The sequence below is a fragment of the Synchiropus splendidus genome, chromosome 1 (genome assembly GCF_027744825.2).
Source record: "Synchiropus splendidus isolate RoL2022-P1 chromosome 1, RoL_Sspl_1.0, whole genome shotgun sequence".
Lineage (NCBI taxonomy): Eukaryota > Metazoa > Chordata > Actinopteri > Syngnathiformes > Callionymidae > Synchiropus > Synchiropus splendidus.
Genome location: NC_071334.1, coordinates 26,701,287 through 26,718,565, shown reverse-complemented (window position 1 = coordinate 26,718,565; position 17,279 = coordinate 26,701,287). Strand labels below are relative to the sequence as shown.

The window sequence follows — 17,279 nt, the reverse complement described above, 5'->3', positions numbered from 1 at the left end:
CAGCTCTATGTTTCTCATGATTTATTCAGCGTACAGTATGGTGGGCTTTATAGCATGGTCTGCACTTTTCAATAAATACAAGAGTAAAACTGACCATCAGGCTGGATTCCATCTTCACAAATCATCCCTGACTTGTAGTTCTACTGTAGAAAATCTCTCAGTCTCAGAGGAAAACAAAAATATAAAACATGACAAACCACACCAACACAAGAAATGGCACCCGTTCTGAATTGATATTCATGGTACTTCTCATCAATGATCTACTTGATCAGCGACAGGAAAACCTCAGGAGATCAAGTGAAGGGTGCAGCTGGAACTCCAGACATTTATAGTCCAAGATTTCCTTTCTCCAGGTGGATTCCTGGATAGCCAGGAGAGCAGCTCCAACGCCTGTCAGTACAGTCCTGGTTGTGAGATTCAAGGCTGTGTCCCGGAGATGTTTGGCCCGAATGAGAAAGCAGGGGTAAAGGGGCAGGATCAGTACGGCCTGGGCGACGAAGTACCAGTGATCTGATCCCAAGCATTGTAGAGAGTGTAGGCACCAGACAAGGCTAGGCCAGCGAGGCCCCCCCGGGCTACGCCTTTAAGGCCACCTGTTGACCCAGAAGATGGCAACATTAGATGAGTGCTACCCCTGGAAAGTACAGTCACTAGAAACCTAGTGGGTCACAATAGGAACACCATAATTTACTGGATGTAAAACTATCAGAGTGCGCCAGCATAAGCAACCATCACTATATCAGAGAGTAAAATGAACGTAATAGACCAGGGACGCCACTATACCTGCTGATTTGAAGAGCATTCCGGTTAACGTCCCAGCAGTGATGGTGTTAATGGCGTCCTCTTCCCCTCTGGCCTTCTCCAACACCACGCCAAACACACTGTATAACAAAGCTGCAAAAACACAACACAGTCACATTAAACCATCACAAAACAACGCTCATGAACATTGCAACACGCCCAATTATTAATTATTGAACTATTCACTCATTTAAATCATTTGTCTTACCGACAGACCCCAGAGTGTTTGCCCATGATGCACCTTGCCTGGTCACCATGTTGAGAATCCTGAGGGAAGAAAAACACATCAACTTAATATTCCATCTGACTTTAGCTGACGTTTGTGCCTTCCAGCTGTACATGAAGAGAATGTAAGAAAGTGGAAAAAAACAATAGAACGTGAGAAGTGACCCTCCATACTAGGGATGGATGAAGTGCACAAAAAAAGTCATCACAATAAATGTTATTTCCGCGATAACAATTATCACGATAAATACATTTTCATTCGAATCCATGTGTTGTACACACTACAGTCTCTCTTGAAACTGTTTTATGATGAAACTTATTAGAGGAGTTTGTCTCCAACATCATTATTTGTTTATGTTTAAATATAACAGTTAACTAAGTGTAGAGATGTTCAGAGATGTAGAGAAATTCAATGTTTCACGTCACTGGAAGAACCCGCTCGTGTCTGACAGACTGCTCTGCCAGCTTTATTGTTGTATTGTCTGCTGTATTATTGAGGATTTCACGAATATTTTGACTGCTTTAGAATTTGTTGATGGTCTGTAACTGATGCCGGGTCGTAGTATTAGTGCTGCCTGTGAGAGTGTGTCCACGATCTAATGGGGACGCGGAAGAGGACGCCGTCGCCAATACCGGAGCGGAGCTCCATCCAATATCCAACTATTATCACCACGGTGTTTTGCCGATGTGCCAGCATGTGTTGATGTGAACCAAGGCAGATGACCGCGTCAGAGAACCTATGAGGACCACTCCATCTAATAAAATAAACGCAGACCCAGAGACTCGATGACTGATGCAGAGTCGACTGATGTAATTATCAAAGGTTCCCTGTATAAAAAAAATAAGTTTAAAACTACGATCGTGAACAAAGTCCACCTCACTCCCCACAACAGTCACACGCTGGTGTCGGCTGTCAAACGCCGTGGAGCTGGAGAGCGCGGTACGCCGTCGTGTTCTCGTCATGTACATTTATGCTAGTCCAATGCAGCGAGTGAGCCGTATGTCTATCGAATTTAGCATGAGAAGCAGAATTGTCATCGTGGAGATTGTGTTTGGTGGTATATCTTGTACGATGTTATCGCCCATCCCTACTCCATACTTACTGAACATTGCGAGGTTTGGACCAGGCCATGTCTCTTGTCTCTTTGAAGCCCATTCTGAGACCATTTAAAGCTCCAAATGCTGCACCTGACATCAGGGAGGACAACTTATGTGATGAATCTAACTGGGTTCAAAACATTTCCATCATCATAAAGCCTTACCAGTCATGCAGGAGCCTCCGATGGTGAAGAAGGCCAATTCAAACCTTCCTCTGGTCTTACTGGTTCCAGTGAGCTGGATGAACTCGTCGGCATCCTGAAAGGCATGGATTTTTAGCTAACCAGACAATGCCATATATCGTTATATATTGAATATGTCAACATCAACGCACAGAGAGCAATCCATGTTAATGGCACAATAGCAGGAGCATCCCTATGTGGTCGACATTAGGGCTCTCAATCTAAATGTTGCACATGTTTGACCATCCACCTCTCTGTGAGAATGACCCTGCACCGGCCTGTAGTATGGAAATCAGGAAGCAAAGCATGAATAGAGATGAAAGTGAGGTGGTCTCTGGATTGGCAGACGCAGTTTAATGTTATGCTAGATACTTCTTTCGACAAGACTGAAGTTATTTAAAGTCACTGTCAATGTGAAATCTGCTGGACTCCGAAGCAGTCCCTTCGCTATCGCTACGAACGAACACCATTTGACAAGGGAACATGACTGATTCCATCATTTTTGTGCGAAATGGTGTCAGTCCTCAACACCGTTGGCTCTGCCAGGGGCAGAGCTCTGCACAGCCACTAGTCTTATCCTGATACTGCGCAGCATCCATGTTCAAACAATAAGCAACAGTACTGTAACGGGTTGTTTGTCCTTTCCATCTCCATCGTAGTGAGATTACATAAACAGAGAGGACGGCGGTTTGATTGATTAACACGTGGAAAACAACACGGCAAGCTTGGATGAACAGCGCCAGAGACTCACTGCCTCATCAATCCAACATGAGCTTCTTTTTAGTGTGTGTTCTCCATCGTTGTCTGTTCTTTACGGCCGGTGATTACAGTGTCATGCTTTTAACATATTTTTGAGCTTTCAGTGCCTCTGAGGTCAAATCACTATCTGATTTAATAAGGCTTATGAGAGTTCAGAATTACATAGGCGACACCCTGGGATAACACACGAGAGCGCCAACGTACTTGAGTCAGATATCGGGGATCCACATTCAGATAAGGAGACAGGGGGCTCATTCCAGTCACTGCAAAATAACGAGAAAATAAGGGTCAACTGTAAACCTTCCGATTAACACGAGGGGGGCGACGCGTCTCCCCCAAAGTCAAAGGCCGTGAGAGAAACAACACTCACGTGGGACGCCGGCGAGCTCTGTGTTGGAGTATTCAGGGGCGCCACCTCCAAAAAGACCCCCGAGACTTGCTTTCAGTCCCCCCGAACCCTGAGAGTTGTCCATTATTGTGAAATGTGTGAAGGTCTCGTTGCTGACGGAGAACGACCTCGCGTACTTCTTCGTCCACTTCCGCCTTTGCTGTTCGGTGATGCAATGGAGGTTGGTAAACAACCATTATATCCCGCTACCGCCACCTGCTGTTCTCATTGGGACTTGGCGGACATAGATAAATTGGATAAAATATCGAATTTATTGATACACCTACCGTGTATTTCTTTTTCGTGGTCAGTTATATACCAATGGGGAGACATCCTGGGCAGTCTGTGGGAGAAATCTTTTGCAAGTACAAGAAAACATAGAAACTCCACACAGAATGGACATATTCAATATATACTGAAGTCCTTACGGGACAATGTTTTTTTCATACGAACACATGTCCATTCACATAGGCAGAAAATCATATATTCTATTCCTATTCTGTTTCCTATCTATACACTGTTTTTATGGAGCTGACATATTCATGTCCCTGTGTGATACATTCAGGATGTGTGATGATAACAATTTCCTGCACAGCACCAGACTTCCTATGATCAAGACAAAACAAAATAACATTCTAAGAGAAGTAACTCTTTATTAAATCATGACAGTATAAATACAGTTTGAAGAAGCAACAATCCCAACCACGACAAATAACTTATTTAAATAATAAATAATTTATGAATAGAAAAATACATCTTCAGACCAGATAAATATATAGATAAATAAATAAATGAAATAGATAAATAACAACATCCTTCCTCTGTACTATAATCAGACATCGCTTCACTGGCCAGCCATCGGTGGCTGGACAAGCAGTTGGGCTCTGAAGAGATGAAGTTTTACGGCTGCTCTGACCATCTCCCAGGCTTCAGCACTGTACTCCTGTAAACAAAGGGAAAGGTTGCTTCTGTTATCTTCCTTTAATAGTTAGTACAATTCTTGCTACAGTCCACTTTTAGTGGAAGGTGTACACATTTTGTACCATTTGCTGAAGGTCGAAAGCCAGTGTCTTGAAGTACATGTGCAGCCTCCTGTTTTTACGGTTCAAGTGTTGATACTGAAAACACAGAATAAACAGGTCACTATGTGCAAATAGGATTGTTGTCTGTTGTCATTTTTCCTTTGTGATTGTTTTAGCATTATATGTCAGCAAAGCATTTTTTTCTACTTTCTTAACATATCCAACCACCATCTCTAATCGACTGTTGTCACTTACACAAGAACGAAGTCCATTTGCTTGCTGGGTCACAGAATGAAGAAAGTGATCCACTGTGACTTCTCCCCATGCTGCTGAACTGTGATCCTCCTGGAACAGCTTGGCCACCTCGTCCAGAACTTGCACCACAAAGTGAAGTCGATGTTCATCCTGGAAGAACAAATAAAGAAATTAAAAATAACCATCATCATCAACAAATAAATAAACATTTGTCATATGATTTTTATTGTTTTTTTGACCGTGTATAAACCTACTGTAGCTGCGGATGCCAGCATGTAGAGATGTTGTGGAAAATCAGCAAGGACCATGTCTGAGTTGTCACTGTCGTTCAAAGAGGTATTGGCCTAAAAACAAAGAAATTACCTTTAAAAGTCATTTTCATACCCATGTATCAAGTACACTGCAAACATCTATCAGGAATTCTAGATAGATATTTGCAAAGCAAAACCACAAATTTAATGTGTGTTTGTACATTAATCCCCCCCAATTCACCAATTCCCTCAGAAATTCTCAACTCAAATACAAGCATAATCTACTGAAAAAAAGACAATGTTGACAAAACCAAATTACTCTATGTAAGATTAAAATCTAATTTAGAATTCTAAACTCACAATTGAGTCATAAAAATCAAATACTGTGTATTGACGAATACATTTATTTAAATATAATGCATCTAAGAATTTAGCACTAATAATAATGAGAATAATACATTACCATCTCATTTAGACACCGTATCGCATTGGAGCTCAGTTGCTGGAATTTATGATCCACCCATCTGCATCTGAGGGATGATGCGCTGCCAATCAGGCTGAGAATCAAGCAAGTGTAGAAGATCATGCTGAGTTTCTGAAAAGTCTCCATTGCAGAAAAGTAGCTGTCAGGTGTCCGCTCTGTACTCACCTGTGCAGCAGGATGCCTCTTATATGTTGATTCTTTTCACTTTCCATACGTGCGGGATCAGGAATGTCTTGAATCACCTGTGGGATTTTGTCGTCTCGGTATCAAGGTATTTATGGATTGCTGGTGGCAACAAATGTATTAGTGGTTGAAGAGGTGAAAAGTGCTTCCCCTTAGAAAATGAAAGTGAGCGACGCGCTGGTTAATGAGCAACACACGATGTGAAAACAGTGAAAGAAAAAAATCAACCTGACTGTGTGCATTCCAATGTTTATGATTTCATCACTTCCTCTGCTACGCCTCATGGCCATGGAGATTTGAATAATTCTTACGAGCCAGATTCCAGAATTCCAGATATTGCCTCTTAAACACAAGAATATATCTTGTATGAATAAATGATTGTATAATTATTATTATGTAATCCACAAGTAAAATTAAACAATTTAAATTTTCTAACAGGACATACTAACCATTGTGACAGGCTGTCAAACCAAAAGGCAGAATAAGAGATTTAATTAAAATAAATAAATAAATAACCTAAAAATATTTTTACATTAGTTAAAATGTTGTTAGAAAATATTTTATTTTTTTAATATCTCTTTTTAACTAAAGATTCTTAATATAAATAATATCTACGGGAAGAGCTTCTTTATTCATTTCATTAAAATAGTCTTTCATTTAACATTTCAACACTTCAATAGATAGAATTGATACAACTATTAACAGCAATGGTGGAAGATTAACATAGGTGGAAAAGGAAATAAAGGCCGAAAAAAAAAGAGCTATATTTAGGATTAAAATAGTAGGCGAGAAAGGTGAGATTTTTCATTTGTCGTCTTGCTCTGACCACATGTAACCCCCGGCCTGCACTTTGCCCACCCTTGATGAACTCACTGGAAAGCGCACAAGGGAATTGTAGCTACGATCATTCATTTTCTGCTTTACCCCATAAACTGATGAGTCATTCTTGTGCGCGGCATTTCCTGTTATTTTAGGTGTGGCACGGATACCTTTAGTGCTTTCCCTGCAGTGATGCAAGTAGTCATCGCTCTGGCTCAAGAAGCTACGTCAGAGAGGAAAGATCATAAGCAGTAACAAAAGTCAGCAGAGTGGCTTCAGTTTTATGGGTTCAAAATTAGCCACCTTTTTTTAAACAACCCAAATGAGTTTTTTTTAAACCAGGATAATGAACTTAAAAATGACATTTTGTAAAATATTCAAATGCTTGTTGATCTCCCTTAATGTACACTATCAGAAGGGTTGACCTCTTTTCGCTTTGTTTTCCTTTTTGTTTTTTACCCCACTTGTTGATTTTCTGTTTCATACAGCATATCTTCACTATTTTTAGCAACTGACAAAATATATGGCATCCCCAGAAATATATTAAAAGGGACATGAACAACCGCACCATCAATCACTTTCAAGTCTGACACATCAACCACAATCGGCCAACCAGCGTTCGCAGCGGCAGATGAATAGAAAACATTGCAGGATGGGAATTCCAGATTGAAACATTCCATAAATTTGATGAAGTATAACACAGAAGTTTTGTTTCAACCACAAACCTCTCTTTCTTTTTAAAGGACGCAATCGCAAACAGTTGTGTCACCAACGCAACTGTAACATGTCATTATAGTTGACCTATTAAGAGAGGTTGTAATAACAAACGAATATCGAACAAATGTCAATGGAATTTTGTTTATTTTTATTTAACTTATTTTTTTTAACCTCACCCTGATTGATTAATATCAACACCAAAAAGTATTGATGCGTATGACAGGTATTTGGATAGGTGCGTCTGAGATTATTTCAAAATAGTTTTATAAAAAAAAAATATCTAAAATATTTTTTAAATCAAAATATCAAAGGCGCACGACGTTACGTGCATTCAGCGCGTATCCACTTCACCAGCATGACTCTCACTTGTTGTTGCTTTTAGATAAATTGCGGAACGGAAAATACTCGTTTGGAAAATATTGATACATATGTTTAATTGATATTAAATTCGTTTTGAAATAATTAAATTAAACGATAAACCTATCAGATAACATACACGGTGCCCCTTTAAGATTTTCAGAAGGACCATGAATGCATCATCGAGCCATCCTAGTTTCCCACAATGCAATTCACTTCATCTTGACTCGAGTAGCAACGTTTCGCTGCTAGAGAAAACTGCGGTGCCATGGTTGTTTATCGATACATGAGGTGTCATTAGTTGTCCTAAATAAACTACACCTGTCTTAGTTTGTCTAAGTTTAGAGGATTTTATAGCCGCTCGTGAGTGGATTTCAAGTTTCGCTAATGTGGCTAGCCATGGAGTAGCTGCTCAACCGAGGTATGTTACCTTCACTGTTTCTCACGGACGTGTTTGTGTTGTTGCTATTCATGTTGTGGCCGAAATATGTGCCCTTGTTGTGACGTTCAACAGCTACTGTGGCGGGTTACAATATGTGGTCATTTTTACACTCCATCCCGTTACCATACACGTTTACACTAAAAGCCTCGGACCACTTGACTGTTGTGACTGTTGTGAAGTATGATGTTGACTCTGCTCTCCACTGTGGTGCCGTAATCTACTCAATCGTTTTTTTGAAGACTCATTGTTTCAGTGATTGACGCCTCGCCGTGCTGTTTCAGTTGGGGAAGCTGCTTGTCAAGCGATTGTGTGCACTTCCTCACTGACATTGCTTTTAATCATGGGCCTCACATGACTGGCTTCGTTGGCTGGGACAGTTTGTGCCACCTTTTAAAGAAGGGTGTAGGATTGCCAACACGAATCCAGTTCTTCAAAATGAATGCTCATCTTACAACAACACACCCTTTCGAGTTTCTAGGTGTTGTCACTCCAGCCTTTAGATATGCTGCTGTTCAACTGTAAATACTGTAGTTATTGGGATTGTTTCAGGTTAACTATCCTGGTATTTTTTGGCGAGATTTGAGGCTCCAGTGAAGTCACCACCAGTGACCTTTTCCCTAATTTTATTTCTGCCCTAATAATGGATCTGTGGCTCAATGAGCATTTACTTTCCCTCGGTCCAGAGTTGATACCTTAAAAATAACGTTTTTAGGGTAAGTGGCAATAGATACTGGAAGGAATTAGTCATATAAATTGTTGTTGTGTGGAAAGTATTGTGTTTCCACCATAATAATAACAGGATATGCTTTTGTGCTTGTGCCGTCTGTCTTTTTGTAGTCTTTGTTTTTTAACTGCTCTGTTTTTAGGCAATGTGTCTTTTGTATTGTAATCGTGATTCGGCATGCAATTTTTATTTATTTATTCTTTGGTGGGACAAGAGGAAATATTGAGTAGAATGTTGACTTCAAACCTTGTGAAAGTGTGTAGTTATCATGAACTTAAATAAAATCAGAGAAAGGAACAAAGCACATGAAAAAAAAAAAAATGTTGACCCAACTCTGGTCACAGTGAGGGGCAGCCCCATCCCCGCCCAAAACTCCAACATATACTGTAGGGCTTCTATTTGTTCCTCTAGATTGGCTCCGCATTAATATAGAGTACAAGGGATCACTCAAGTAAGCAATCAGACAATGGAAAACAAAGTGGATCTTTTAATATTCTTTTATCAAATTAAGCTAGATATAATTTCTAAATGGGCTTTAGTTGATATTACTGACATACTGATATTGTTATTAACTCATTTTCTTGTCATTTTGTGTGTGATTGGTAAACGGAAGGAAGCCATGGTACGTGAAGTCAGGAGTGAGCTTCCTGCTCACATGCTATGCTTGTTAAACTGGCAGCAGATGTCTGTGCATCACAGATATCTCTCTGAGAGTGGCTCATTCAACATTTCGTTCTGTTGCAGTGTGCCATGTGGGTCTAAGCCTTCCCAGGAGGTGCCATGCTTGCCACGCAATCGTCGGACGCTGCACAAGAGGCTCAGGATGTCAAACAGGTGAATCTTTGGTGTCTCCAGGTGTAATTTCTCTTTGGTAGGTTTTATGGGGATCTGACGCAAATTGTCAAATTCCTTTGCAGTTTATCTCACTCCAAGTATACGTGTGTTGTTGTATTAGGTTACTATATTGCTATATTGAAATGATGATTCATAACACTGCAGTGACTGCTATCTTAGGCTGAAATGCCTTTAAATGATGATTATTTCCTCGACACTTTAAATTCCTGGGAGCTCAACACTGTCTATAAAATCAATTCTTCAAGGCTTTTACTGGAAGGAATGTGCTTTACATGCCTCCCAATAAAAACACCTGCTGTGCTTGAGTGCACAATAAATGGCGCAACACTGCACATGTGTGAAGCATTTTGCTTGCTTTAAATTAAATCAAACGTTTACAATTCAAAGCACAGATCAAAGGAAATGTATTTGAGGTACCCAGAGAAACAACTATCTAAAATGCCATGTGACTGGGCAAAGGATTAAGAAAAACATTTCTTCTTAATCCAAGGACTTGACTAGGTGCTACATGTTTCATGAAGTATTTTTATTTTCTGCCTACTTCTGTGAGTATGTGGACTTACCAGTTTGTGTGTGTTTATATTGTCATCCTGTCCATGTCAGCTGACTCCAGTGTGCTTGTGACACTGTTCTTGCCACATGATCATCTGCTGTGTGCACACAAGGGTTATTTTTGTGCTCTGCGCGAGTGATTTAGCTTCAACTGCTCTGCCAAGGCACATACCTGTCTAAAAATCCTCTATTAATGAGGAAGTTGCTGACTCTTCATGTCTCTTCCTCCAGATTAAAGAGAAGTTGGTGCAGTCCCTCAAAGCCCTTCAGAAGCGATATGTGACTTCTGATGCAGTGGTCACCAGCGAGGACAGCGATGCAAACCTCCTCTGCTCTGCCCTGGAGGCTGTTTTCATACATGGACTCAAGAGCAAGTATATCCGTGTAGCGGCTGGAGGTCGGAGTCGGAAGGGAGGCAGAGGTCCTCTTCCACAGCCTTTCTTCTGGGCCCTGCTGAAGACCGTGACCCACAGGTAAGAGCAATATGCAACCAGCACGTCCCAAGTCCAATATTTTTGCATCATGTAATAGTCAGACAATGGTCTGCCTGCTTCACTCTGCCTCACCCAGGCTAGTTAGTGCATCCATTAAGGTTAAACTTTTTTTTTTTCAATCCTTAGAGATGTGATCACTGAGCTGGAGAAGCTGAACTTCGTGGGCACTGATGTAGGTCGCTGCAGAGCCTGGCTGCGTCTGGCCCTTAACCATGGCCTCCTGGAGTGTTACCTCATATCACTCTTCCGGGAGAACTCCAAACTGCGTTCTCATTACCAACCGAGTGCCTTCCTCTTGAATTCAGAAGAACGAGAGGTCCTCCTCAGTTACCTCCAAGGACTGGCCTCCCTTACATTCAATCTGTCATACAAATCTGCCGTTCTCAACGAATGGACCACCACACCTCTGGCTCTGGCAGGACTCTGTCCATTATCCCAGGCAGACATTGCAGAGCTTCCCGTGAATGGTACAAGTAAACCCGCCTCTAAACCTACAGCGAGAGAATCCTGGGATACTGTGTCCCAGTCCTCGGGGTCTTCAGATGCACTCGACTTGCTGAGAGGGCCCGTGGAGGTGAAAGCCAACGGTTTCCCTGACCAAAGAAGTGCTCTCAACTCAAGTGCTCTCAATTCATCAAATTTAAGTCTGGACACGACCGGCTCGTCTCAGCTCTCCTCCAGTTTGAGCTCCGATAGCTTCCTTCAAGGACCAGACCCTCGCAGCCTCTCTGGGGAGCAGTGGCAGTTATGTGACCCAGACACCAACCCCATGAGCAGGAAGCAGAAAGAGTAAGTTGGAACCTGACTTCTAATATGATCGCAGTAGATAAATGACCAGTAATGACCAAATGTTTTTAGGTTTGTACAAAATTGTATTCAAGAATTATTGAGAAAAACATTTTCATGGCTCCTGTTTTTTGTGACACGGGCTCTGCTCTCTGTGTCGTGTGGGGACTGGGACGGGGCCTGTGAGTGCAGTGTGCTGGTCGGGACCAAGTCTATCAAATACTATAATAAATGTGCCGTCGGATACAAAATACAATATATTTGAGCTGACTTTTTTTCTCAAGAGTTTAAGTAGTAACACAAATTAGCCTCCAAAACAAGTTGTTGTTGTTTCTCATGCCAGGAAAAAGGGCTGGTGCTCACCAAGGTCTCTCTGAGTGCGTAGTTTTCAGAGCCCATTTTACTTGGGAAAATCTGAGGGATTTGTTCAGTCATTTGGAGCGAAACCTTCTCTTTTGACATTCACTTATCTAATTGTCTGTTGTCTTGATTCTGTCTGTTCAGTTCCCCCAGTGAGTGCAGAGAGAGCGGCCACTGCAGTCAGGACTCCATGCGGGATGACTCGCTGGTTTCCAGTACTGGGGCTGATCAGTTCTCAGAAACGGCTATCTTCAGTGGCTCTGACAGCGATACTCAAGTTCCCCCCTCTCCAACCAATGTGCTACCGAACTCCGTCATCTGTGACATAGATCCAGCAACACCACCACCATCGGATGATACATCTCTACCACGCCAGCATCATGCAGACGACACCTCACCTGACACCTTCATTGGCACAGGCTCAGAGCCGCTTTTGGACTCTGAGACACAGTCCACTGACGATCCACTGGAGCCTGTCGAATCCAGAGAGGAGGGTATCACAATAACTATCCTGAAAGAAGAAACGAAAGTAGAGGACCAAGAAGAAAACCCATTAGATTCTTCAGAACTTGTTGGTGATCGTTCACTCAGCATCCGGAGCACTGACCACAGCTCAGATTCTCTGACTGTGAGTATTCGCTGACAAAAATGCCGGCTTTGCTTTAACATCATGACTACATTTGTCCCTATTGGTCCTCACCAGCATTCACGTTCTTGGATCTCTGAAGATGACATCTACAAGCCTCATCTGGATGTGCCGTCCGATCATGAAGAGGTCCCCGCACCACCGCTGGCTGTTGGGCCCAGTGTCTCCCTGTCCACCCCGAGTGTAGTCCACCGCAGACAAATGGGTAAAATTGCAAAATTACAAATAATAATTGAAAAGTAAGCAACCATTATGATGCCTGCATTGACTGGATTACAACACTCATGGGAATGACTGTAACATGAACGGCAACTTGAAAACATCTCACAAATGATGTCGGCACATTCTCATGTTTCACTGTTATGTGTTGGCTTGTTTGTTTTCCAGGACTTTCCAATCCGTTCCGTGGTTTGCTCAAACTAGGCCACCTGGAAAGACGTGGTACGATGGGGATGTGGCGGGACGTCTACTGTGAGCTCTCACCGTTTGAATTCCGGGTCTACCTTAACGCAGAGGAGCGTACATGTTGTGACAACTGCTACCTGGTGCGCTGTGAAGATGTGCGACTCTCCTCGTCTGATGGCCGCTTTGAGCTACTCTTCCCAGGGAAGCGGTTATCGCTTAGGGCAGCCAATCTGGGAGAAGCTGAGGACTGGGTCGACAGGATTGTGGAGGCCATTGCAAAGTGCCGGCCGATGTCACAGGCGGATGAGCAGTGGGAAGTTCTACATGTTTCACAGGAGAACGATGTGGAGGAACACATTGTTTCATCCTCGTCCTCTGCTGCATGCAGCCCAGAGAAAAACCCCTCTGACACAAAGATCTTAGAACGCACACCTCCCCACACTCAAGAATTTGAGTGGACTCGAACTGTTGATCCAGAAGCAGATGCCATCAAAGAGTCTGTTCTGTATATTTCCACTGACATGGAGGCTCGAACTTGGGTTCGCTTTGTCTTCTCCCTCTCCTTGGAAACCTTAAAGGGTTTTCGTGTACAAGAAGGTAAAAAACTTCTACGACTCACTCACCCAATTGAGGAAGTCCGTGATGTGGTTCCTGATGTGGCTCTGGGAGGACCTGACTTTTTCAAAATACTGACCGTCCGGGAGACCCTCAGGCTAAAAGCAGAAAACCCAGAGGAGGCTCGATCGTGGAGGGTTCTGATCCGTGGAGCTCTGGACTCCTACTTGGAGTGTGGGGCGGATGATGTGGGCTCGGAGGAACCAGTCCCAGTAGGCAATGGGCTAAGTGGGAATCTCTATAGACTGGTTCAGCACAGACTCAAAGAGAACGGAGCATTGCTGGCTCATCTGTGCACAGTGCCATCAGAGAAGGGGCTGGACTCACAGAACTTCAAATGTGCTGGTAAGGAGGATTGTGTTTATTTATTTTGTTTTTTAAGGAATCGTTGTGGGACCTCCACTGTGAGAAACTGATGTTGGCCAAAGTCAGTGGCAGCCAATGCATTTTGCCTACATTAAATGAGAAAATGCTAAAAAAAAGAGTGCTATAATGTTGTACTAATTCCTCTCAAACTTTCCACTCAGGCTGTCCTCAGCAGATCGGCCCATCTGTGGGTAGAGCCCGCTTATGTGAGTTCTCAGGCCGGTACTACTGTGAGTGCTGTCACCATGGTGACACCAGCATCATACCATCCAGAATGGTGCACAACTGGGACCTGAAGCAACGAGAGGTGGGGACACAGTCAACCCTAATTCCTTCAGCCTCCGGGGCTGATGTTGTTGTAATAGCTTTCTTTGTCCACATGATGGGAGTAGAAGTACCGTCTTACTCGATTTGTTTTTCTCACCTTTTCCACTCTAAACCTGTTATGTGTTGCACACCTGACTTTTAAGTAGCTCAAAATTGCATTTGAAAAATCATAACATGCCCTGCTGTAGTATTTTGAGTTTTTACATTTTCGTTTGTATTCACCTGGAAACATAAAGATTTATAGTTGTTTTTATTAATTCTACCAATCAAAAAAAGAAACCCTTTGAAGCATTATTATTTGGCCTTTCATTTCTTCCTGTTTTCTTCCTCCTATGGAGTTATCGTCAGAAGAAGAAGAATTTCTCATTGTGCCATATATACTTCGTGATCAATTGCGTAATATTTATTTAATGCATTTAATTTTATTCAATAAGTTTTAATGCTTTTTAATCATGTGACTCTTGAAAATATTTTTGTTCTGACCAATTCAGAGACTACTGATGTGTGTCTGCAGGTGTGTAAAAAGGCCATGTGGCTGCTGGATCAGGTCAAGCATGAGCCGCTGATAAACATGGAGCTGCTGAACCCAGATTTGGTTCAGCATTCAGAGTCCATGTCTCACATTCACACACTGCGGAAGAGGCTGCGACTTTTAGGCGACTACCTGCTCACCTGCCGCAGTGGAGCCTGCAAGACACTCCAGGCCAAGTGAGAATAACAGCCTGCACTGGATTTGTCTCATTTAATTCAGAAGGTCACCTGTCGAGTTTTAACCTCTTCCACCAGGATGGAGCAGAGAACATACCTGCTGGAGTCCAGTCATCTGTACAGTGTCATGGACTTGAGACAGATTGTACGGGACCAATATGCAACCTACCTGCTCACTCTGCTGCAGTGCGCCTCCAACCACGTCTTCAACTGTGACCTGTGCACTCAGAGAGGTTTCATCTGCCAAATCTGCCACGCCAACGACATCATTTTCCCTTTCCAGTTTGACATCACTACCAGGTATAAATCCACATGAGCAGGTCACAGAAAACAGTCCAATGTCAGTTTGACTTCTTTTAGGCAATACATTTGACCATTCATGAATTTATTTTTTTTTATTTGCATTTAACATTGATTGTTTAGTAAATACTATATATTATAAATACATAATTCTTATTCTGTTTCATAGACTTTTTTTGTAACTTTTGGCAGATGAATAGTTCTGCTGTGTCCTGTGTACTATAGTGTTTATGATTTTTTTCAAACTCCTGTTGAGCAACCATCATCACATGTACTAAATATCTGGCTGTTTCGATAGTTACCCCCTTCTTTTGTTTGGCTGCTTCCAACAGGTGCAAAGATTGTAAAGCTGTTTTTCATCTTGCGTGCAAAACCAGAGGCCACTCGTGTCCGCGCTGTCTGCGCATGAAGAAGTACCAGGAGCGGAGTCTGTTGAGTTGAGCAAATCCTCCAAGACTAATGAGGAAACACAACAAACACTGAAATCTTTGAATGAAGTAACCTTAAGTGCAATTACGGCTAATTGTTGCAACACTCCTGCTCGAAATTTGAGGCTAATATATTGACCTAATGCTGACAAACGTTGTGTGTATCAGTACCTCTCTAGGAATGTTCCTGCTCGCCATGGACACCAAGGTGTAATAGATGAAGAATGCAGGCCATAAGTGTTTTTCTATTACTCCTGGTGTCGTACATGTATGTCTATGTTACGTTTTATTTAGAATAGAACCTGAAATATTGTGCCTTTACAATACATGTTTACTTTTCTGTGTTGCAAAAGGAAGCTAAAAACAATATCTAGGGTGTAAAAAGTATCAGTTTGTAACATTTGGAATAAAGCAAGTGCCTTAAATCCAAACTTGTGATAGAAGGATAGGGTATTCGACTCCACAATTGTAGCAAAAAGTTTTTTGTGCTTTTTAATTGGCAAAATGACAAATTCAAATTGTCATTTATCGAATTGTGTATGTTTCACTTTCCAGTAACCTATCTTTTGTGCACAAAGAAAAAAGTGCATCACATTGAAAATGGCTTTTAATTTAACTTCAGCTTATGCTATTTGACTTGATTTTATACTCCTGAGCCGGTATTGTTTTTAAATCATACTTTTAATCTAACGTTGCCTGTTTTCCTTTGTTACTCAGAGTCAGGTTTTAAAACTGCTTGTCTATCAAATGATATGTTTGAATGAATTCTATTATAAATTTAATGGAACATGAATCTAAACCTCAGACAACCAAATAGATGAGACCTTTTTTGCAGTGGGTGGTTTCATACCGAGTTAAAAATGTTTTATTTTATTTTATGTTTTTTTTATTTTTTTAGACCAGCTAACAAAATTCTTACACTGGTTACTGCTGCTGACTGTGCTTGCTTGTTTCCAGTAATGCAAGCTGTACTTTTAACTGGCAGAATAACTGGACAACGTAGCTTTGGTGGATTTTCGATTGGTGGATTCCTTCCGTGTACACGATCACATTCTGGAAGTGTGTTTGACTCTTCAAATATTATTTCTCAAGACAAATGGTTAACATCATACTTGATACCTTGTGTAAATATATTCTTTTGGAAGGTGGGTGGTAACAGGTTGAATTTAATTTAGATTCTAATTTTTGCACATTTGCACTTGACTGTTAAAGTGATATTCCAGCTGTTGCAACATTCTCAGGGGCGACTGGACCTGAAGATCTCCGTAAACTGCTCAAAGCAGCTCAGCGACAGGGTCTAAATAGTTTGAGGACATCAGCAATTGTAAAGAGGATCCACACCAGTTTTCTTTTTGAGATTTGAGCCGCCACTTCTGACATGATGAAGCAACACAGCAGAGTATTAATTTCTATCTTATGTTGAGAAGCACCCTGTTTGTGTAATGTTTTTTGGGATGTTTATTTTGTTGGGTTTATTAAGGATAGTGGTTTAAAGCGTGAAGAGTTTCTAATCAGTCTGTCGGGAAATTGAAACACATTATTTATAGGTTCTTGATTAGAGAAGTACATATCAGAGATTATTGTTGGCATATATTTTTGATTCACACCAAAGATAGTGATCAATTGTGTAGAAAGTTTGGCATCGACTTGACCTTTGAATCTGTGGAGTCTCATGACAGCGGAAAACAAAGGTTGATATACTGAATAAAGACGGAATGATCACACAAGTG

The 17,279-nt window shown here is 41.7% G+C and overlaps 3 protein-coding genes across 3 annotated transcripts; 1 reads left to right on the top strand and 2 right to left on the bottom strand.

The window, feature by feature from the left end:
* Positions 1-20: 20 nt before the first annotated feature.
* timm23a (translocase of inner mitochondrial membrane 23 homolog a (yeast)) lies at positions 21-3,608 on the bottom strand. The gene is made up of 7 exons (XM_053881408.1): positions 3,436-3,608; positions 3,270-3,328; positions 2,289-2,382; positions 2,130-2,214; positions 1,010-1,068; positions 784-894; positions 21-593 (listed from the first exon to the last, which is right to left on the bottom strand). Exons 1-7 carry the CDS (start codon positions 3,536-3,538, stop codon positions 478-480), a joined length of 627 nt encoding a protein of 208 aa, XP_053737383.1. The 5' UTR covers positions 3,539-3,608; the 3' UTR covers positions 21-477.
* A 689-nt stretch (positions 3,609-4,297) lies between these two features.
* On the bottom strand, positions 4,298-5,663 carry LOC128748533 (interferon a3-like). The gene is made up of 6 exons (XM_053847405.1): positions 5,631-5,663; positions 5,445-5,538; positions 4,985-5,074; positions 4,731-4,880; positions 4,497-4,571; positions 4,298-4,396 (listed from the first exon to the last, which is right to left on the bottom strand). The coding sequence occupies exons 2-6, from the start codon at positions 5,445-5,447 to the stop codon at positions 4,298-4,300; spliced, it is 417 nt and encodes a 138-aa protein (XP_053703380.1). The 5' UTR covers positions 5,448-5,538; positions 5,631-5,663.
* Positions 5,664-7,757: 2,094 nt separating this feature from the next.
* plekhm1 (pleckstrin homology domain containing, family M (with RUN domain) member 1) lies at positions 7,758-17,276 on the top strand. The gene is made up of 11 exons (XM_053877457.1): positions 7,758-7,962; positions 9,452-9,541; positions 10,346-10,587; positions 10,735-11,397; positions 11,899-12,382; positions 12,458-12,605; positions 12,788-13,765; positions 13,948-14,093; positions 14,628-14,821; positions 14,900-15,121; positions 15,454-17,276. The coding sequence occupies exons 2-11, from the start codon at positions 9,488-9,490 to the stop codon at positions 15,560-15,562; spliced, it is 3,240 nt and encodes a 1,079-aa protein (XP_053733432.1). The 5' UTR covers positions 7,758-7,962; positions 9,452-9,487; the 3' UTR covers positions 15,563-17,276.
* Positions 17,277-17,279: the final 3 nt, after the last annotated feature.